General features: G+C 40.1%; 1 protein-coding gene across 7 annotated transcripts in view; it reads right to left on the reverse strand.

Moving 5' to 3' along the window:
- LOC131231563 (uncharacterized) overlaps positions 1–24,408 on the reverse strand; it is a 97,049-nt gene that overhangs the window by 71,567 nt on the left and 1,074 nt on the right. For 2 of the 7 annotated variants that reach the window (XM_058227795.1, XM_058227794.1), the window contains exon 2: positions 23,279–23,731. In XM_058227795.1, the coding sequence (XP_058083778.1) occupies positions 23,373–23,731 (359 nt within the window). In that variant the 3' untranslated portion in view covers positions 23,279–23,372. Of the gene's footprint in view, positions 1–6,773; positions 8,557–13,111; positions 13,358–13,955; positions 14,434–15,307; positions 16,134–23,278; positions 23,732–24,408 lie in introns of those variants that run through there. The other 5 variants (XR_009164439.1, XR_009164438.1, XM_058227793.1 and 2 more) reach the window with 5 other exon arrangements.

A 24,408-nucleotide genomic window follows, 5' to 3' on the forward strand; every position in this document is an offset into this window, starting at 1 on the left:
GAGGCAACCCCCTCTGAAAAGGGATAATGAAGCTTGGTAGATATCTTGGCCAACTGTTTCCCAGCAGCCCTGAAAGAAGGCCTCAGTGAAACCATCTGGGCCTAGACCTCCATCTAGGGGAAGAGCTTTGACTGCCGAGTGGACCTCCTCAATGGTGGGCTCCTGCATCAATTCCAGGTTGTCCACATTAGTGATCGCCACAGGGATGGAGTTCAGAATACCCTCTTGAGCAGCAGTAGGTTCAGCAGTCATCAGCGCAGCGAAAAAATCAGTTGCAGCTGTTTTGATAAAGACCTGGTCCTCAGCTACCTAACCATCCACCTGCTCAATATTCTGAATAAGCGATCTACTGTCCAGCTCTGAAGCCATGTTATGGAAAAAACTGGTCTTACAGTCACCCTCTTTCAACCAGTTACACCTGGACTTCTGCTTACAGTAAATCTCTTCACATAATTCTAGTAGGGCCAACTTTGCTTTGGCCCTATCTAGAGTCTGAAGATTTACTAGGGAAGCTGAGGTAAGCGATGCATCTTGCACACGTGCACGCACACCACCTCCCTACGCTCGTACGCCAGAAGGAGGGCCCCACCGTCAATATAGATCGATGACGACGTCTAGGGAGGGCCTCCTAGCTAGAAGACGGAGTTTTGATTCAAAAGAGTGGGCCCGTTAGTCAAGAAAAGCCCATTATGGGATCTCATGATCGTGGCCCACTAGTTAGATTGATTTTATATTTTAGGTTTTGCTTATTAATGTTATTTAGAGCATCATGGATGCTTTAGATTTATTTGATTAGTTTTTATTTTGGTTTACTTCATTGCCAAGTAATAGGTTGCGCAAATGGCGCGAGTTTTGGGTATAAGGTTTTCTTATAAATAGGCATCCCTTGTAGCTTTTTTTTAATTGATTGAAGATTAATAAAAATTCTGCGTTTTCCTACTCATTGAGTTGTGAAGCCTAATTCGGTGCGAAGCCCTCCCTTCATCGAAGGGTTAACTACCGTGGTGCAAAGCCACATCTATCCTGATTCGTCCCTATCCATCGCCATCTCTACCACCCATTTTCTACCATCCCTTCTTCTCATCTCACCCCATCATCTACACTTCGAATCAATCATCTATTGCAGCAATTCTCCTCCCCACAGCAGAATTTCAGAATCTGGCCCTACAGGAGGGCTGAAACTTCGGCGGAGCACCACGCACAAACCGTACATCGGATCGAGCTGAGATTTGGGGGTTTTGGAGTCCATCCCTGGCCGACTAGGGCCAAGGTGGCCTTTTTCTGAATAGTGGGCCCCACACACGTGCGGCCGGGATCACACGCACGTGCGTCTGGGCCATTGTTGTTGTCCACGCGTGCGGTACTTCTCTGGTTCGTCTCTCTCCTCTCTTTCACTCCGCTTTCACCCAAAATCCCTAAACCTAACCCTAAATTACTCAAATCTCCAATTTTATGCCCCTTTTCTTACCCTAGGGTTCCTTGATTTGAAATTGGTGAATCCCTTGGATTAGGGACTGATTACTATGCATGTGTGGATGATTATTTCTTATTTTTTAGTATTCTTTGGTTCATAATTTTTATTGATCCAGCCCTATCATGTGTAGGCCTGGACCCGCATAGATTCCCCTTAATTGAATGTTTGGACTTTCATGTGGGATATGGAATTTGTGTAATTGTTTCTGAACTAACGTGATCTTAAGCCTGAAATCTCGCATATCATATTTAATTTTCATGTCCTGCATCAAATTTGGTATCAGAGCCTAGGGTTCTTGTAGGGGAATTCATTACATGTTTAGGGTTTGGTTGTTTATGTCCATTACGCATCAATTCTCATCATATATGGTTGTTTAGAGGTCCATAAACCCTAACATAAGCTGCTGAAATTTTCTGTTATCCCCTTATTTGAATTATTTTAGAAATTAACTTAGTTTTCTATTTCTAGGTTTAGAAACTTTCCTTTTCTGTTTTTTAGAAACTAATTTTTTAGAAACTTTCCTTTTTCTTTTTCGTTTTTAGAAACTAGGTTGCTTTTCTTTAGAAACTTTCCTAATTCGTTTTTTTTAGAAACTTTCCTAATTTGTTTTTTTTTTTTTTTTGAAACTTTCCTTTTTCATTTTTAGAAACTAGGTTGCTTTTTTTTTAGAAACTTTCCTAACTTGTTTTAAAAACTGTACTTTTTCATTTTTAGAAACTAGGTTGTTTCTTTTAAACAAAAAAAAAAATAATAATAATAATAAAACAAAAATCTTATATTTTGACAACTATATTGCTGAATTTTGGTTGGCACCCTACACGAAACATAGAACAATTGCAAGAGTCACTAAACAAGTTGTCTCAGAAGTTGGAGTCTTTGATTAAGCGCTTGGAAATGGACCAATGCTTTGAACAGCTTGATGTACGCATTACCCGACTAAAGACCATCGTTAGGACAAACCCCACTATTGGGGTAGATGTCCAATCTCAGACAAGTGGCCTGGAGGATAGACAAATGAATGGAGTTAGTCAAGGAATCAATTATGGGTGTGCACCCACCTCATGAGAGACATCAAGACCACTATTTTGAGGGGTACAACATGTGCGGCCTTGTGGCTGGAGAGAGTGCACCAGAGGCTAGTGTAGAGTTACCCACCGAGGTCATTCTGGAATGAATGAGTTACGTGATATCTTTCCTGATGATCTACCAGATGAGTCTTCCCATATGAGGGATATGATATAGAGCACACTAGAACATGGGACACCGTAATACCTACAACCGAGTTTGCGTTTAATAGTTCCGTCGATAGGTCCACAGGTCTCAGTCCTTATAAAATCGTTACTGGTTATAAACCTAAGAAACCTATTGATCTTGTCCCTATGTCGCTGTCTCATAGGCTGTCAGATCCTGCAGAGTCTTTTGTGCATCACATTCATTCATGGCATCAAGAAATCAAGCAAAAGATCACTACTAGTAATGAACATTACAAATTTTCTGCAGACCAGCATAAACGTTTCAAGGAATTCAATGTAAGGGACTCTGTGATGGTCCGCATCAGGCCTAAGCAGTATCCTCCAGGGGCCGTTCGTAAGTTACACGCGCGTAGTGTTAGATCCTATAAAATTATAAAATGAAACAGTCTCAATACGTATGAGATGGATCTTCCACCTTCTATGAGAATTAGTTCCACATTTAACGTGGAGGATCTAGTTACTTTTCAGGGGACTACTAATACTTTGTCCGACCCTTCGCATACCCATTCTCATTCTCCATATTTATCCCTTGAACCATGACCCCTTCCCGACCCATTTTCCTAGCCTCTACCTCCCATACACACTCTTCCTGACCTTTCTTCCCAGCCTTTACCTCCCATACCTACCCTAACCGACCCATTTTTCAGTCTCTACGTCTCATACCTACCCATCCCGACTCATTTTTCCAGCCTCTACCTCCTATACCTACCTGTCCCAACTCATTTTCCCAGCCTCAACGTCCCATACCTACCGGTTTTGATTACAATCAAGAAGCAACCTATGAAAGAAACCATATGCAAAACATATTAAAGAACAGGACCTTATGCCTTTAGAAATTAGTTAAATTACATGATTGTGACATAATTTGCGCTGCCAAAATCTTTTTGTCCATATGTAAAATGGATAAACATTTAATTAGAACACAAGGAAAGGGAACAAACTAAGTTTTGTTGCACTTAGTCACACATCACTCCTTAGGCTTCATGATGGGGACATCCCGCGCACGTCATCCACACGTGCATGCACACCCCCCCCCCCTCCACCCACGTTCGTACGCCAGAAGGAGGGCCCCATCGTCAATCTGAATGGATAACGATGTCCAGGGAGGGCCTCCTAGGTAGAAGACGAAGTTTTGATTCAAAAGATTAGGCCCATTAGTCAAGAAAAGCCCATCATGGAATCTCATAATCGTGGCCCACTAGTCAGATTGATTTTATATTTTAGGTTTTGCTTCTTATTATTATTTAGAACATCATGGACGCTTTAGATTTCTTTGATTAGTTTTTATTTTGGTTTACTTCATCGCCAAGTAATAGGTTGCATACATGGTGCGAGTTTTAGGGTATAGGGTTTTCTTATAAATAGGTGCCCCTTGTAGCTTTTTTCATTCATTGAAGATTAATAAAAATTTCGCGTTTTCCTACTCTCTGAGTTGTGAAGCCTAATTGGGTGTAAAGCCATCCCTTCATCGAAGGGCTAACTACTGTAGTGCGAAGCCACATCTATCCCGATTCGCTCCCATCCATCTCCATCTCTATTACCCATCTTTCACCATCTCTTCTTCTCATCTCACCCCATCATTTACACTTTGAATCAGTCATCTATTGCAGCAATTTTTCTCCCTACATCGAATTTCGAGATTTGACCCTACGGGAGGGTGAAACTTCGTGAAAGCACCATACACAAACCGTACATCGGATTAAGCTGAGATTTTGGAGTGCATCCCTGGTCGACCAGGGCCAAGGTGGCCTTTTTCTGAGTAGTGGGCCCCACACACGTGCAGCCGAGATCATACGCACGTGCGTTTGGACCATTGTTGTCGTCCAGGCGTGCGGTACTTTTCTGACTTGTCTCTCTCCTCTCTTTCACTCCGCTTTCACCCAAAATCCTTAAACCTAACCCTAAATTATTCAAATCTCCAATTTTATGCCCATTTTCTCACCCTAGGGTTCCTTGATTTCAAATTAGTGAATCCCTTAGATTAGGGACTGATTACTATGCATGTATGGATAATTATTTCTTATCTTTGAGTATCGTTTGGTTCATAATTTTTATTGATCCAGACCTATCATGTGTAGGCCTGGACCCGCATAGATTCCCCTTAATTAAATGTTTGGACTTTCATGTGGGAAATGGAATTTGTGTAATTGTTTCTGAACTAATGTGATCTTAAGCCTGAAATCTCGCATATCATATTTAATTTTCATGTCCTGGGGAAGCTGAGGTAAGCGATGCATCTTCCGATAATGCCAGCTCCACTTCAGCCTGCCTAATGTTGTGGAATATGTTCCCAAAGATATCCCTGTTCCATGATTTCAAGGCAACTTTGACATTTTTCAGTTTACTCTGCAGGGTGAACAGCAGATCTCCCACAACATCTTACTTCCAGGCCGCCTTGATTTGATCCTGGAAAGAATCATGGCCCAGCCACATTCTTTGAAACCTGAAAGGTTTTGGGAAAGGACTAGACAAAGCCGGGCAGGAAACAAGAAGGGGAGCGTGATCGGAGTTGATTCTGGGGAGGTGTTTGACTTGTAAAGAGGCAAACAACCCCGCCCAAGCACTGTTGCAACAAACTTTGTCCAACATCGCCCAGCTTCTCGCCTGACCCCTCCGATTATTGCACCATGTAAATATATTACTAGCAAAACCCCCATCTGTCAGACCCACCTTATCAAGGCCTTCAGTGAACTCTATAGTGCTCCTAGTGTCAAAGGGGCTTGTACCTCTGCACTCGGAAGAGGTGAGAATCGCATTGAAATTTCCAGCGACCAACCAAGGTAACGCAGAGCTTGCTGCCAAGTTGGAAAGTTGGTCCCCAAGCAGCCTGCATTGGACTCTCGAGCACTTGGCATAGACAAAAGATGCAAGATACCTAGATGGGTTGCCTTGAGACGCAAAGGAGCAGGAAATCATCTGAGAGGAAACAGCAACTTGATCAATAGAGCATGACGAGTGGAAGAAGAGCCACAATTTACCTCCTTCCGCTGCATTGGATTTGGATGAGTGGAAGCCTAACTTCAGCCCTAAGCGAATTCTCTTATCATCATTGAGCATGGGCTCTAAGATGGCCACCCAAGCAGGCATGAACTTGCTGATCAACCGCTTCAGCGTCGTGATCGTGGGTTCATTACCCACCCCCCGGGCATTCCATATAAGTATACTATCCATGAGAGACTTTCTTGGACAATGCGCCTCGACGTTTGATTCTAATTAATTTCTCCTTCAATATAGATACAGGGGCTGTGGATGCTCTGATTCTGGGATGGCCCAACCTAGCGGATAGTCTAAACGACCTCCTAGGGTAGGTTTGAGGCGTGACAGCCACTGGGTCCCTAGCTGACTGTACTGGAAGAAGGGACTTCTCCTTCCCTTGAGACTGGGCAGGGTCAGCTGAAGTAGCTGAAGGGAGGGGAGAAACATGATTCATTGTGGGGGAATTTGGTTAGCACAGGGTGTCTAACTATGAAAGGGGACTTGGCTAGTGGGCAAAAGAGATAGGGATGTGGGTGAGGGAGGCGAGGTAGAACTGGGGGATGGGTGAGGGGATTTGCTGAAAAATGGGTAAAGATCCACCGCAAGGTGGACTCCTCCATCAATCTTATCCTTCCTACGAGCATCATGGAAATGAGGGAAATCGCAGTCCACTACATCATCCACATTCTCTGTCCCCTCCGCTGAATAGCGTAGCCTCAGGGGGCTATCTCCTTCCAACAGGGCCTTGTGGGGATTTGGAAGATGATGATGGAAGAAATCCCCTAGCAGGACTAAGGAGGGGGGTATATTTGCTCTGGACTGATCTTCTAGAAGAGCTGAGGGAGATATATTTGCTCTGATTTTGTGTGGCCCTTCTGATGTGTGGGAGTTGGGACAAAGAGCGGGATGCAGAGTGCTCGGTTGCTGCTCTATCTAGTGAACACAAGATTACATTGTTAAAATGCAAAAGGAGGAATATATGCAAACAGAACAACTATTTCTTCAGTGAAAACTACTATTGTATGCAATGGCATAAACAACAATTTAATAGTAGTACCATGAGAGTAACATAAATTGATAATACCCTTTTCATTTTCATCTTGCTCTAGTATTGTATTTCTAACAATAACCATCGGACGATAGACTATCTCATGGTCAGTTGCCGTCTCACGAATCCATTTACCAAATAACTCACCAGCAAGAATTACTGAAGTTCCCGCCTATGCAGTTCCTCATCCAAGAGTTCAGCAAGTTTATGGTGTAGCTTCACCCTTTTAGCACCTATCCATTACAATAGTCAAAGTGAGAAAGGTGAGTAAGAATAGTCATTATGGAGGGACATATCCATTGCCAACATTGCCACTACCATTTTTAGGTCATTGATTGGGCTTTAAGATCATCCCATCAATGATAATTTTCTACTTCTCGAATCCATAGTGGGATGCACCAAGTGATGAAAGATTACATATGGGTTAATAGCCGTCATAACTATTTAGTGTTTACTGCTATCTTCTGCTTTGAAAAATTCGATAGCTACTAACCTTGTTGACTTTGTGAACCAAAACATGATCCCTGCTGAGATGATGTTTTGGCATTCACCAACCCTCTGAAATACTCTTCATGATTGCGAGCATGATCTATGCTAGGACTTCCCATTTGAACATGAATGCAAATTTTGGTCAACAAGAATTCAACAAAAAAGGTTGGATATAATATTCAACAATAGGGTCCATAGTGGAGAGATTTTACGGATCAAGAATTTAACTAGAAAATTTTGACATTGTCTTACAAGAAAAATAGGAAGTATGTGTATACAGGAGAAAATAAAGCCAAATCTTCTCAAATGTCCTAGAAAAATGTTGAACTAGGACATTTCATGGATATTGAACATGAAACAAATGGTTTTTTACATCATAAGATAGACATCAACAAATGGCTATTAAAAACAACAATCAAATATACTAGATAGAACCCCTTCCCCAAACGGTTTTAAGTTCTATAAATTTCTTAAAATATCTTCTTCTTCATTTTCCTTTATGTTCAACTTAGGACAACTTGGTATGAAATATTGTTATAAGATATATGTGAATCTAACACCATCCAATCCATGACATCAGGATATTGAGATATGGGGCCAAAGCTTGCCCTATGATTGACTTTTTATTGGATATGGGGGCCCACATCCCTAAACTGATCAATCCAATAACTAGACGGTGTTAGATTCATGCATATGTAACAAATTTAATTCAAATTATGCATACTGGATTGTTGTTGGCTGATGCTTAACGCTCCAAAAAAAAAATCTTGTTTAAAGGCAAGTGCTTACTGCTATTAAAAAAGTCATAAAGAACTTCCTAAGACCCACTATTTATATAGTTGTCGTTTTAGCACTTGCAATTAGATTGCAGGTTATGTGTGACTGAGCATTGACTCTTCTTACGATGGTTCTCCAACAGATTAGAGAAAAGGACCAAAAGAATGCCTATAAAAAGCTTCCTTAAGGAAAAATGAGATGATTTCTGAGAATAAGCTACTTTCAGAAAAAACTGCTGCACAAAAATAGGCATGTACAAAGTCAGATCATCTGTCCAGTCTTGCAGCCAAAAACCAATTAGATTTTGGTTACAGACCAGGTTAGATGGAGTTGTTGTCCAGGATACACTTTAGAGTTAGTCAGTTGAGATGAGGAGAGTACACCCAATGAGAAGGCTCGAAAGTTCGAAAGAAAACTTCTGTTCTACTTGTGTTGACCATAGCTTCAACCATTGATGCCCAAGTGCCCAATGTTGTTCTGTATGCAATATTGATTGGCATTCCAAGCTTCATTGTTCATTGACCTGGAAATAGGAGCCCCTATCAGGAAACGCATTTTAGAAGCATTCTCTAGATGCACATAACTAAACAAGGGAATAGACATTCATATGGAAAAAAACCAAGGAAAAACAAAAACTGTATTGCATCATCCATGTCCATGACAATCTTCTAGTGTAGCATTTTGGAACAGCCCACCTGCCAATGGTTTGATGTACTGCTTAATGGCTAAAACATGGTGTGAGTATTTTAGTACAACCCACTAGAGTGTGACATGTGTCATACTGTTACTAGGCACTAACAAGGTCCTAATGAGTATATGCAGTTCTATACTAACCTAAATGTTTTGAAGATGTAGAATAACTAAAAATACAGTATTCAATTATGAATTAATCTCTACACTTGGAAACTCCAAAGTGGTTGTTCTGTTCTAACCATGTCTAATGGTTGAGTTTTACTCAGTAAGAGAACAAGCCTTCAGATCCCTTCTCACCATATCAATCAAAATCCTCTAACATGTTCCTCTCATTATCTATTCAAGCCTTCTCACCAAATACAATCAGAGGACAAGCATGTTATACAAATAATTGATACCTTGTTATATGGTGAATAAAATACAAAGTAATCTGGATCAGAAATTTCAAATTGTTTTCCCTCTAATTTCTCAAATCCAATGAACGAAAGACCATAAGATAATATAAAATATGTACATGAGTAAGCCGAAGGCTGAAGCAGAACAAACAAAACATTCAAATGAATTCAATTGACAACTACTACAAAAACGTTAGCAGCAAGAATCTAGTGCCATGAGATTGCAAGTTTGTGAAAGCTTCCCATCAGCAGCCTATGCACAAGAAATTTGAATGAAGTATCAGAAGAAGGGCAATTCTGAACATAATGAGAAAGCTTTGACTATTGAGAAGCATGTCTTTTAAGTATTTGATGAGAAACACAATGTATCAATCAGTGTTTTCAGTAGTGCTGTAGCGTAGCGTATAGCATACGCTACATAGTGTAGCATAGTGAAAACACTACATAGCGTAAGTCCCTGGTAGCGTAAGCTATAGGGCATGTAGCATACGCTACATGGAGCATAGCGTAGTGTGTAGCATAGATAGCGTAAGGTACCTAAAATCTCATTTTTAAAAGTGTTTTTTATATTACTTCAACACATTTTAAAATGCTGATGACTTATACCTATGACACATGGCACTACATTAAACTAATCTGGACCTTCCAAATTGTGGTCACTTAGATCAATTCGGACTATCCAAATTGTGGTCTATATCATGAATTTATGATGTTTCAATAAATGGAAAAAAAAAAGAAAAAAAAAAAGGGTAACACTTAGAGATGTCTAAAGGCAAAGAGAGAGATATTTTCCATGGAAATAAGTGGTTGATGATCCAGATTCGTAGTCAAGAACTCATAGAAATTATGCATTTCGTAAATTGTATCATATTTTTTATTATTTTAATTAAAAAAATATTAATGATTATGTAGCTTGTGCTACACGTTATAGAGGACCAAAAGCCACAATATACACTACACACAATTTAAAACACTGGTATCAATAATTGCAATTTTATTGCCCAAGCTAGAATGATTCTCATTGGCTTTAAGAAGAGTAAGTGCAATACATTGCCAAAAATTTGATTTTAGAGAATGGTTCATACCTTTAAAATACTTGGCAGTTCCACTAAGAGAAATTGGAACTAGTGAGACAACATGATCATGGGGAAGGTTTCAAGATGCATATATGGGGGCATCTGGGAAAGACCATCTCTCTCTCTCTCTCTCTCTCTCTCTCTCTCTCTCTCTCTCTCTCTCTCTCTCGTTATTTCACTTTGTGTTCCATGTTGTCACTACTGTCTTCAAATTCCTGGAAGCTAAAACAAGTTTAGTTCCTTGTTTGATCATCAACTGTCCATGTTCTATGATCAATTTATGCAATTTGCTCGACATAAATCTATGTAATTAGTGTGCCTTGTCCTTGACCGTAATTCCGAATTCGATGAGGAATTTAGTAAGAGTGGACCATCTAATGGAAGAGGGCAGAGGAGCTAAGAGCAAGTAAAGAGCTGAAATGAACCTTTTAATTTCGAAATGAAATATCTGAAAGGCCACTTTTCTTTGATAAAACATTGATTTCAAATCTTGATGTGATAGATGACATTACAGAGAGATCTAATATTAAGATTTTTTTGTACTAACTTCTTCATCCGTTATTGACATTGATATACCCCCATCTCCTCATATCGAAACCTAACACTAGCATAAATAACAAGAAGTTTCTCCTTCAACCTCATTCCCATCGTAATTTTTCTTTCCCCTATTCCACCATTAAAAAAACCCAACTACTGCGACAGTAACCATTCGACCTCCAACTTCTTTGAATAAAACCAATAAAAAATGAAAAAAGAAATCATGAAACAAAAGGAAGAAGGGATGAAGATGCAATGGGAGGAAAGAGAGGGAAGAGAGAAGTTATGGAGGGCACAGGTGGATCGCAACAGCGGAGGTGTTCCCTTTTGCTATGGGCTTTTATGGAGGACAAGTGAGAACACCTTAGTCATTCTCCACTCCAATAAAAAAGCAATCTTTTTTTAGCTCAACTCTATTAGTAATCTTAAAGTGTTCAACACCTCTTAAATAATATGTTACCAAACTAAACTTTTGCCCCATAAGCTACTGATTTGCTGCTGTTAGCCAAATCAATAGCTAATCGATGTGTATCCAAACACAGCCTAAATAATCAATTTTCGAAAATCAGTTTCCCTAATTTGTACTTTCTGCCATGTAGCCTGGCCCACCGTTTCCAACAGTTGTCTCCACTTCTACAAACTCACCAACAGTATTCATAATATGAATTGCATGTGCCCCCTGCATTTGGGATGTTCCAGTAGGTGGTAGCTATATGGGGCCTGTTATAATTAATGTGTGACATCCACTCCGTCCGTCAGTTTTGCCAGTTCATATAAAGGACCATTTCCTATCATTTAGCCCACTTATCTGACTTATGATTGGGCTCATGTCCAATTAATGAACAGAAATTCTGTCTAGAGGCCTACATGTATGATGGGGCACAAGAAAGTGGCATCCAATGCAAATTGATATCTGTGTTATATCCACTCCATTTATCCATTGCACTTGCCCATTTTAGGACGTCATTTAAAAAATAAAGCATATTCAAATCTCAAATGGGCCACACCACAAGAAACAGTGATGATTGAACAACCACCATTGAAAACTTCCCGTAGGCCACCAGAGTTTCTGATCAGCCTGATATTGGTATTTTGCTTCATGCATGTGAGAATCAACTTATTAACGGTTTTGGATGCCATATAAACATGAGGTAGGCCTTTAGAAAGTTTTTTTAGTTGTTGCTGTAGTCTGAAAACAGAGAGTGGCCTACTACAACAAAAAAGGCCTTTAGCCTTGGTTCAAAACCGTGGCCAGAGATGTTAAAAACTGAGGATAAAACCTTTAGCCTCAATTTTGCCTCAATTATCCAAACCGAGGCTGGTACCCCGGTAGGTAAAGGCTTTAGCCTCAGTTTTAGCAACCGAGGCTAAAAATGTGTTTCTAGCCTCAGTTTTTCAAGTGAAGCTAAAAGAATCTTTTTAGCTTCAGTTGCCTCGAAATGAGGCTAAATCAAATTTTTAGCCTCAGTTGTTTCCAACCGAGACTAGATCCAAATTTCAGCCTCAGTTGCCTCCAACTGAAGCTAAAACTATTTTTAACCTCGGTTGTTCGGCAAAAGCCTTTAGTCACAGGAGTTGTAGTCTTAGTTTAAGAAATAATGCAAAACTGAGACTAAAAATGGATTTAGCCTCTGTTGTGGACCCTAGGAAGAATTTAATGGTGGGTGTTCAATGACCACTATTCCCTGTGGTGTGGTCCACCCAAATGGGTTTTATTTGATACTGTTGATGATTTTCTGCTTGCTTCAGAACAATCAATCTGGCCCACCAAATTCCTCAATTTCAACAGTGACCAGACATTTTGAGAAAGTTCAGTCTACCATGTGAGTTGTATAATAGTGTCTGTCTAATACAACCTAAACGGGCAATCCAAACACACCCTCAGTGTTTGTATCTCTGTTTTATAAGGAGAATTCACCTGCAACTTACCACACACTTTGTGTTTAGGACATTTGAGCCATGCATCAGGTAAACCCCACCAAGAAATCACTGGGTGCAAAAATCAGTATGGTCCACTGTCAGTTAGGCCATCCTAACCGACAGCCTAATTTAATGGAGATGAGTTTACCAGCCTTATTTCTGTTCCAGTTGAATTTGGTGATGGGGTCTGCTTAATGAATGGTTGTGATGCCCTACGCAGCTGGCATGTCGGCATGTGAGCTGGTTTGTAAGTAACTGATTATTGTTCTTGATTCCTCTTTCTTCTCTGTAAATTTTGAATACTTATACATAATGTTTAAGAACATGTTTGGTGGATGGTTGAAAATGAATTCATCTTGTTTTTTCTCCTCTCTATTCTCTATTTCTCTACCATGAAAAACAACAACAATGAGAATGACAACAGCAATGATGATGATGAATGATAAGGCATAAGTAGATGCTGAAGCATGCACCTGAAAAGTGCTTTTTCGGCACCAAGGGTCTGAAGTGTAGAAGCAGGGCACTTAGCTAGATTTGTAAGACTGACAGCATGGGAAATCAAACGGGCACCAACAACTTCACCAAGAATGTCTTCTAACCCTGGAAGCTTGTCCTCAGTTAATTCTGACTTGTTCTCCACAGATTTAGCAACTTTGGCATAGAGATAGTTATCATTGACAATCTTCGCTAGTTCAGGGAAGTGCCAAGAGAACCATTCTCTGCACAAAGGTGTTAAAACAAAGAGAGTTTGAAACATGGGTTTTTCTCAAAAAAAAAAAAAAAAAAAAAAAACCCAATTTTTTTATGGCAGTATCAAATACAGACATTAAATATAACGTTATGTTGCACAAGGTTGCTGTCTCTCATAACCTACTACCCTGACTAGGGGCATTAGATCATAATTACAGCATTGCAGTCATGGGTTCACAGCATAACCTGACACCATCTCAACTAAAGTTTAACAACTAGTAAACTAGTTTCTACATTGACGCAAAGTGTCTTCTTCTTCTTCTTTTTTGAAGATATACAATGCTTTCTCCTGTGTAAAGAGGACATGATTGAAGAAGATGAGAATATTGAAATTTTCTGTTTTAATTAAAAAAATGTTTTCACGAGTTCCACTCTGACATTAACAACATAAAAATCCAACTCAGAGTGTATAAACACGCTACATTATTGATGAGAAAATTATGGTCCAGCAAATGATTAGCATGTTTCCTTTTCTCTAGCGAAATGGAATTTAGACCAAAAAAATGCTTTGATATAATATAAGAAAAAAGAATCTAACATATCTTTAAAAAAAGAATGTCAACAAACCTGACTCTCAAGGAGAAGGAATTAATATCTTGGTCAAGAGTATCAAGAAGGAAAATGGCCTGAATAACCATATAGTTGACTCGGTTAACATTGAACTTGACCTTTGCTCGACTGTAACTATGCCCCAAACCCAGCTGAGCCTTTTCCAAGTCTGCTTGCTATGAACGGATAGGGAAAAAAAAAACAATAGTTACTTTAGAAGAACACATGGATAATCCCTTCCACAAACAAACTCAAATGCAACTATGCAAACCTTAAGGTCCTTGATAAACCTCTCGAAATGCAACCGAACACTGGGGAAGCTATAGGAACTGACCTGATATATCACACCTTGGCTACTATTTCAGCAAATTGCAGGACTTCAGCCATAGCTTGAATGATGTGCTCCTACAGTTCCCATGCTTCTGCTGCAGCTGATACCCCTATTCCTTCTTGCCCTTCGGACTGTATCATATCAGCATTGAACTAATTTCCGCTCCTGTGAGAGAGAGAGAGAGAATTAAAAGCTTATATTTGTGTTCTCCGTTCATCCATGTTTATATAATCTTCTGAACAGGTTGGATGACAAATAAACATCACTGTGGGGCCAAGCAAGGTTTTAACGGTGAAATCATTATCCCCATTGTTTCCTGTGGTATGATCCACTTGTTCTTTGCATTCACAGCAGACTATAGTTAATTGCATTCAGGGTGCATTGTTATACACTCATGTGCAGAACAAAAACAATCCCAAGTGCAAAACCAAAAGGCAGAATGCAAGAAAAATGAAGTGATAGAAGCATTTGAAATAAGGAAAACACACATGGTAAATGAATGTTGGTGAAAAACAGGGTATTGTTAACTATGAGATATGAAGGCAACACATTTATGTCTACAATTCAGTTAAACTGATGCTTTTAAGACTCCAAACACAGTTTTTCAGTATTCCAAAACCCGAACTCCACAAGCTTCTAATAGCAGCCAACAAACGATAAAATCTAACTCCTAACAGATGAGATCTAATACAAGCTAAATATGGAGCCTAGAGCAAGAAGATATAGTCAACACCTCCAAGTAAATGCAGTTCTACTAATAGTATGTTTTTGCCAAGCGTAGAGGTGGGCTGCCAAGCTTCTAATAGCAGTCACAACTTGGAAAATTATAGAAATGTTAAATGATGGGAAGTTCATTGTGTTAAGTACTAATCTATTGAACACCTCAATGGATTCTAAGAGCAACAAACATCACAAAGAAATAAATGCATTAAATAGCAACAAGCAGTCACAACAACACATCATGTTCATAGTTAATGAATAAATATCATTTTTTTTAAGAAGTAACAGAGATTATATTAGGAAAAAAAAAAGGAATTACAAAAGGGAGGAAGATCCCGCTGAGTTAGCGAGAAGATGAGCCTCCAACAAAAGACAGATTACATTCCTTAATATTTAGGAAATTGTAGGCCCATTCAGCTATGTACTGCTGCGTTTTCTGGAGAACAAGATCCACTGAATTTGAAATATTGTTGAAACATCTCCCGTTTCTTTCTTCCCAGACAGACCACCAAACCGCCATCAGACAAAGCTTCCAGATCTTGTTTGTTTGGGAACCCAAATTAGAGCCAATCCAAGCTGTGAAAAAATCTTCCATTGAAGCAGGGCCACACCAGGAGATGTTGAAAGATCTAAGAACGGCATACCACATTTGAGAAGTGTAAGGGCAGTGGAGAAATAGGTGATTCACTGATTCTTCAGACTTCATACAACAAAGGCATATGTTTGGAAGCACCATACCCCTTTTTCTCAAATTATCCACTGTCAGCACTTTCACTTTAACTACCAGCCAGCTGAACGCTGAGATCTTAGGAGGGACTTTGATTTTGCATATTTTCTGAATCGTGTCCTTAAACAAAGCTTTCGAATCGATGGCGATAAAATCGTGTAGAGATTTTACTGAGAAAGGAGCTGCCTGGTCTCACCTCCAGACTAGGGAATCCTCGCAAGATTTATCTACCTTATAACAAGACAAACGGCATTGCAGGGACACGAACTCCTCAACCTCCCAGTCGTTGAGGTTTCTTCTACATAAGATGTTCCAAGACTGATCTTCCCCTGTTGAAGTATTACAGTCGGCCACCAGGATAGAACGATGTGGGACCAGATGATAAAGATTAGGGTGGTTATCCTTGAGGAGGGAATCTCCCGCCATCTCTCTTCCGAGAAAGGAGCTGCCTGGTCTCACCTCCAGACTAGGGAATCCTCGCAAGATTTATCTACCTTATAACAAGACAAACGGCATTGCAGGGACACGAACTCCTCAACCTCCCAGTCGTTGAGGTTTCTTCTACATAAGATGTTCCAAGACTGATCTTCCCCTGTTGAAGTATTACAGTCGGCCACCAGGATAGAACGATGTGGGACCAGATGATAAAGATTAGGGTGGTTATCCTTGAGGAGGGAATCTCCCGCCATCTCTCTTCCCAGAAACGGATTCTGTCTCCTTTACCGATCGCCATACTAGTCCCAGCTAAGGCCAGTTTTTTTGAGGATAAGATGCCCCTCCACACAGCGGAAACTCTTTTGACCGATGAATCTTTGGTCCACCAACCACCCGAAGAGGAATCGTATTTGCTTTTAATGATTCTCATCCACATACTGCCACGAGCATAACCCAGTCTCCACGTCCATTTGCCAAGCAAAGCCCTGTTCATTATTTTCAGATCTCTGATCCCTGTACCACCTAGCCGATGGTGTATAAAGACTGCCTAACATTTGACGAGATGGAATTTCCTAGCCTCCTTTCCATGCCACAGAAAATCTCTTCTGATTTTATCAAGAAGAGATAATATGACGCCTGGGCATTTAAAAAGAGACATGAAATAGATGGGAAGGTTTGACATAGCTGACTTTATCAATGTTAGGCGACCACCCAGCGAGAGATATCAGCACTTCCATCTGGCCAGATAGAGCTGAAATCCATCGATGACTCTATCCCACAAATGAAGAGGGGGTATGCCAAGGCAAAGTGGGAGACCAACAAAGGTAGTTGGGAGATTACCTTTTGGGCAGTCAAGAATTTCTGCAAAAATTTGAACTTCCTCATCTGTCAGGTAACTCCAAACATTTTGAGTCCCGAGACAGCTTCAAAACAGCGGATGATAGTTTTCAGGATGCCGACTTGTTCTTCTTCTGCTTGACAGAATATTAACGTATCATCCGCAAACTGGATGTGCGATATCGGCGTGTCCATCCCTTTTCCTGAGAGGGCTTGGATTGTTCAAGAAGACTGGAGTGGAAACCTGAGAGATAGAGAGAGAGAGAGAGAGAGGAGAGCTTGGGGGGTTTTTTCCAAACTTATATTTGAGAGGAGGAAAATGGTGGGTTATCTGCTCAAAGAATGGGCGCGGATTGGGTAATACCCCACGCAGAGGAAGAGACGGACGGTCATGTCAGGGATTCTGTGGGCCCATCGTGATGTATGTGGTTTAGCCACTCCGTCCATTCATTTTGAAATCTAGTTTTAGGGTACCATCCCAAAAATGACGCAGATCGAAGTCCTAAGAGGATCACACCACAAATCAATAATAGGTACTTAATCTCAACTATTTCCTATGGTGTGATCCACTTTAACCTTTAATATGCCTGTTTTCTTGGTCCCATGCTATAAAATGACTTTCAAAATGAATGGATGGCTTAGATAAAGCATATACATCTGCATTGGGCTCCCATTGAGCCCCTTTCAGGCCATTAGATCACTCTAACTATCGCGGCTTTTAGCTACGGATTAAATTCGTAGTAATAAAGCTACGATTTATATCTTGGCCCTATTACCCTCATTTGATCCTTTTTTTTGTTAGGCACCTAATAATTTGATTAACATGATTTATGGGCTATAGGTTTTTCACGATCAGATACAACCAATGGTCGGAGAAATTTAATAGGTGTACCCGAGCTAAGGCAAAATAATGAATTTTTAACATCGATATATTATAAATTGAGGCAAAGTAGAGAATTTTACCCTCGGTTCCCTACCAAATGAAGCAACATGATACACTTTTAGCCTCAGTTCCCCACCAATGGAAGTAAAATGATACACTTTTAGCTTTAGTTCCTCACCAATTAAGGCAAAATGGTACACTTTTAGCTTCAATTTCTTACCAACTGAGGTAAATTTGTAGACTTTTAGCCTCATGTTTTCATCAACTGAGGTCAAATGGTAGATTTCTAGCCTCGGTTTCCTAATAACTGAGGCTAAAAAGTGAACTTTTAACCTCAATTTTTTACTAACTGAAGGAAAATAGTAAACTTTTAGACTCAGTTTCTTACCAACTTAGGCAAAATGATATACTTTTAGCCTCAGTTTCTCACCAACCGAGGCAAAATGATAGATTTTTATTCTCAATTTCTTAATAACTGAGGTTAAAAAGTGAACTTTTAACCTCAATTTCTTACTAATTGAAGCAAAATAGTGAACTTTTAGCCTCAATTTCTCACTGACCGAAGCAAAATCATAAACTTTTAACTTTGGTTTCTCACCAATTGAGACAAAATAGTAGACTTTTAGATTCAATTTCTTAGTAACTGAGGTGAAAAATAAACTTTTAGCCTCGGTTCCCTAGCAACCGAGGCTAAAAAGCACATTTAGCCTTCATTTTTTAAACTGAGGCTAAAAAATTGTGGCTAAAGACGGTTTTTGTAAGAGATTTGGTCCGGTTCGGTCCTAATTCTAGGGCAAGAGGTTGAGTGCAGGTCTGGTCCACAGGCAGAGGGAGAAAGGAGCACTAGCGTGAGAGGTGGAGCACTGTCTGGTCTACAGGTGGGGCAGGAAGAGAGTGGGTTGTTAGAGGTCAATTTTTTTCCTTTCCCATTGTTGTCTATTTGTGTTTTTTTTTTTCCTGTATGGTTGGTGGGAGAGATGGGTTTCAAAACAGATTGAGTTCACTGTAATGGAGGAAGGTCGCTGGAATGGATTTTAGATGAGTGTTGAAAGGGCGGGCAGGAGGTCTCGGAGATGTGGAGTCGATAGATTGACAAATATGGGTTTTGGTGGTGATTGGATTCGTCAAAATCGAGGAAGTTCACCAGAATTAATGGTACCACCAAGGCTCTAATGCTATGAAGATTTTTCAAAAACTAAGGGAGGGGCTTCCACATAAAATCAATAGTAAAGAGAAATGCTCCGGTACTCTCTGAGCACTTAAGGTAAAGCATTCTTACATATGTTCACTTGGACAGTCCAATCCATTAATCTGAACGGTTTATTAACTCCAAAACATTTCATATACTACAATGCAAATATAGCACTGATCAGGTGAGAGCGGGGGAGGGAGAGTATGCAGGGACCATGCAGGGTGGTTAATCTTTGCCTTCCACAAATATTATGGGAGAACTACAAACATAATTGTGGAAGCGTAGGCTATGCTAGATGGTATAGACATTTGCTCCTCCTTGGGCCTTTCCAATATCATGGTCCAGTCCGACTCCAAACTCATAGCAGATGCTGCCAGAGATCTCACAACTCCTACCCCATGGAACATCTGGTACAGGATGGGAGCCATCCATCAAAAGCGTCAGCCCCTTAAACTCATCTTTAAACACGCTTACTGTGAGGGTAACTTGGTGGCGGACGCTCTGGCTAGGATGGCAAGTGAAGGATACTCCAACAAATTTTACAGCTGCCGAGAAGATCTTCTGAGGTTGATTAGAGGAGCTCTGGTGTTGGACAATGCCAGCTTAGGATCCATCAGGTGTACTTGAATAGGAACCTAGTTTTCTAGCCTCCTACTGTTGTATGCTGATGGATGCCTTGATTTTTTCTGAGCTAGCGCCTGAATGTAGGTGGATGCTTGATATGTTGACAGGCTTATGGTGCGGTACTAATGCTGCATTTCTCCAAGTTGGGTCCATTTTTCTTTGTGAAGCCTATTTTATGATTTTGGGTATATCATATGCGTGATCTCGAAATCTTTTTATTGGGACCCGCCCGAATGGTTGTAAATCCTCCCCCCCCCCCCACAAAAAAAAGTACTGATAAGACGATCCAATCCATTATTGATTGTGCCTTATTTTTCTCTGTCCATCCCTTTTCCAAACCATGGATGGGATGGGATGGTCATGATTGACTGAAAATCGATATTTTAGAATTATAAGCAATCCACGACAGATCAAATGATTGATTGGACCTATCTTGCGAAAACAATCTTAACCATCCAAATTAAAGGCCATTGATAAAATGGTTAGTACTTATCGGATTGATAAGATGTTCGCATCGTATCCCATGAAATGTGGGTCAGAAGTAATGAACAGTCTGGATCAGTACATCAAACTGTAAAAGTGTAACTAGGAGCACTATAATTTATAGTGCTCTAAGAACATTTGAGCATTTTTCTATGTTAAATACATTATATATTGACCAGAAGCAATTGGAATAGGATCTGCCAAGCCATATGCATGCAAGAGAGCCCATTTACATAACAGGCATGTTTCATTATGGCACACGTGTGTGCAATCTAATCCATTCAATAAGTGAAACCAAAATGTAAAAAAAATACTTATTTGTCCTGACCTAGACCAAACCCGAACCTATTGGATCCAGCCTGACCCAAAACCGTTATCAAACATGTACTCTAGGATTAAACCCAAACCCAAGGGGTTGAGAGCCATATTTATTCTGGGCACGCCTTAGAAGTGGGTATGGCCAGTTGACACCTGGACCAACACAACCCACTTATCAAGTAAACCATTCATATCATTATTCTATCATATCCATTTTAACCATGATCATTTGGCCCAACCAACTTATTAGTGGGGCCCATCTTAAAGACAGTTAACATGACACATGTTCTAAAATCCCTATATTCATGTGAATTTATTTTGAGTGCCTACTTGCTTTTTCATTTCTTCCACAAAAAATAGGTTTATCTGTTTTTTTTTTTTTTTTAATCTTCCCAAAAAAAAAAAAAAAGGTATTGTCTCCGACACTACCATGGAGACCAAGGCCTTATTGAACAGCCTAAAATTATGGAAACAATTCGGGGTGAAGATTGTTATGATCAAATCTAACTCAAAAGTCATTGTTGGTGGACTCATAAACGGCCCTGCGCTCATCATTGTCATGGCCAGTTGGAGATGATTGAGTTTGTTCTCTGTGCAGAGCAGAAGCTGCTTTGTTCTCTCATGGATTTCTTCTTATTGCTCCATCTTGGTCCCTTAAATTGTCCTAGTCCCCTGGATTGTATGATTTTTGTTCAGGTCTTTAGGATTTAGGAGTGGGATGTTTAGTTTTCCTTGGGTAAAAAACAAAGTGCTATATATCGACAATAGACCAACAACTTCACATTAATAAAACAGGAAGAAGAAGAAGAAGAATAAGAAGAAGAAGCACAACAAGAAGAAGGTAGCCTGTTTCTTTAGCTTCATTATCAATAGCAGGATTTTAATTAACATTTTGATGTCCCTTGCCATCAGCATTATCTGCAGCAACAGTTTCTCTCCAGCAACTGCCTTATGGTGTTGGTAGGTATTGAGTGAAAGTGTTGAATCTTCGTTGAAGGTTAGGAGAAGTTCTCAGTGCAGTCCTAGCCTGAATTCACTGCCTGTTGCACCCTGTGTGAGAAGCTCCCGCCTCTTGTGCATTGGTCTTTGTTCTACTTACTCCTTGTTCTATTGGTTAGGCTCCTAACTCTATATTGTTCAATATTTTTCTTTTGTTTGTGTCGTGTTTGGATTGAGATTGGGATTTCTTTGTATATTTTGATGGTAAAGGATCCCATATGTTATATAGGTCACTTGAAAGGGGCATCAGTCCTTGTTCGCTCCTTTCTATGTTTTTTTTTTTTTTTTCTTCATCTTATTAATAAATTTTGCGGGTAATGTGCTCCCAAAGTAAATAATTTTTTCGAAAGATAACCAAACTTTATTAGAACTTGCACAAAGTGAAAAAGAGCAGCAAAAAAAGAAGAAACCATAAAAGAAGACCAGCAATGCCGAGAAGCATATATCTCCCCATCTGAAACAAGCGTATTAACTCTAGCAATAATTACTACATTACTTTCTAACTTATTACAGAAACATCAGCCATTTTGAGAGCCCCAAATGATCCAAAAGATTGCATTATAATCAGCCTCCATGCCAGTTTGCTTGCTTTCCCAACTCCTCTGCTGTGTCAAGCCCACAATAATTCCTTAATAGGTGACGGCGTCACCCAACAAATATTGAAAGAAAGCTAGAAAATATTGGAGAACAAGAAGTGATTCCACACTTTAGTTGCAAATGGACAGTGGATGAAAAGGTGATTGATTGTCTCCTCCTTTGCCATACACATCAAACAAACATTGGGAAGGATGAGAGCTCTCCTCTGAGAAAAAAATAAAATCATTTTATTGAAGGGCTTCCAAACAAGGAGAAAGAAGATGGTTGCAAGTTGCAACAAGGCCATTTGAAGTTCTTTTTTTCTTCTTCTCTTCTGTTTAAAGAAGCCACAGTCTATGCCTACTTTCCCAGACAAATGAACCCATTCTTCTACTTTTGATGACACATTTCTACACAACTGGTATCATAGAAAATGATTACAATCCGTAGATGGTAAATTGTTGAGCATAAAAACCTTCAGTTAGAAGATAACCATCGAACAAGAAAACATCTTATTTCTTTCAACCTACTTTTATTACATTTGGATTTTTATCACCAGTCCTAGAAATCTATATTCTATATAAAGATCAATTCCACGGATTGAACTATATACGCATCATAACATGAAAATGTTGCACAGCACGCCAACAATGTAGTGAACCGAGATCCAATCTCCAGCCTCACCCACAAACGATAAACGGGAAGAAATATAAACTAGAAATGAATCAAAGCATTCCAAACAAACCACAAGACAAGATATACGTGGAAAAACCCCAACAAGGGTAAAAAACCATAGATGCAAACTTCCACTATGAAGAAAAACGAAGATTACAAGGCAATATACTAACCTCTCACTCGGAAGTACAGAGAAAACCCTTTTGCCCACACCTTAGAATTATTTCCCATATCCTAGGGACACATATTTATAGTTTAGGCAACTTCTCTTTCGTACCTCTGCGAAAACCGACTCAAAAATCCGCAGTCTGCATCAAATCCGGAAACGAATCTGCGTAACTCGACTGGTCGAGCGGACCCTCGACCGGTCGAACACAGGCCACGACTGGTCGAGCACGGGCCACGACCGGTCGAGCACCTCGGAACCCAAAACCTGATGCTCGCTGGAGTTTGAGTCGAGCCAGTCCTCGACTAGTCGAGTGGGCCACTCGACCGGTCGAGCGGCCCCCAGATGTGGCTCCACATCTCAACAGAAAAACACCTCCATGGTTGATTATTTTCAAACGATAGACACACATAGCAATAATGTTCTTGCCACTACACACCCACAACCTCACTAATTTTCATACACCTAATTATACCTTAAGATTCATCAGTTGATGAAATGTAAGTGCATCGAATGGCTCTAGAGAGAAAGAAGGCCCACCAACAGATAGCTCCTGAGCCACATGGTGCATGGTTGGTCGAGAGTCTGGATCTGGCCGAATGCATGCAAGGGCCATGGACATTGCAAATATGACTTCCTGTGGAACCTCCGCCAATGGATCGGAGAGACGTTGGTCCAACATATCCTTAAGAAGTATATCTTCTCTACTTGGTGATGACAAAGAGGAGATGAGTTCCCCAGGATGCCTTCCCATCATCACTTCAAGTGCCACAACACCAAAGCTATATACATCGCATTTTTCAGTCACCCTCATTGTATATGCAAGCTCTGCAAGAAAGAAGATAGTTCATTCGTGCTCTTTACCCTTTGTAATAATCAATAGATAAATTGTTTTTCATATATCAAACTAACCTGGGTTTCTTAATCTAGGCTTCATATCTTCTGCGCTTTTGTTCACTAACCCCAAGGCATCTCTACAGGATGAGCATGTGCCAAGAGATGTGTTTTGTACATCTAGTAGGTGCATAAGATGGGTTAAACTTTCAGATGATCTTCGTAGAAAGTCAGGATGGTCCACTCATCAGGCATACCACATATATACGTTGAGTGCATAATGCTTGCTTCTTTTTCTTCTTCTTTTCTTTGAAACCATCCTTTGTTTTGACGCGGTGGTGGCCTACCTGATAAGGGGACCAACTTAATCATTGTGTCAGGTCATTTGCATGGTTGGACCTACTTTTATGTCCACCTTAGATGTCCAAGACGCATGAGAAGTTTGCATGTGTGAACAAGATCGTGTAATGGTGTCCACCCAAGAGTATCTACGATATTCTACTAAGGCTTCAAGTCTGTACTAATGAGGTCCATAGTTCCAATATCCAAACCATTGACACAGTGGGCCCCAATTTAGATGCATGATGCATTAGTTTTTCTCTAATTGGAAATCCTAATCGTTTTAGTGGCGAGCTGATAGACAATCAAGAGGGGGAAAAAACTGTGCAAAT

The sequence above is a fragment of the Magnolia sinica genome, chromosome 17, assembly GCF_029962835.1.
Source record: "Magnolia sinica isolate HGM2019 chromosome 17, MsV1, whole genome shotgun sequence".
Classification (NCBI taxonomy): Eukaryota; Viridiplantae; Streptophyta; class Magnoliopsida; order Magnoliales; family Magnoliaceae; genus Magnolia; species Magnolia sinica.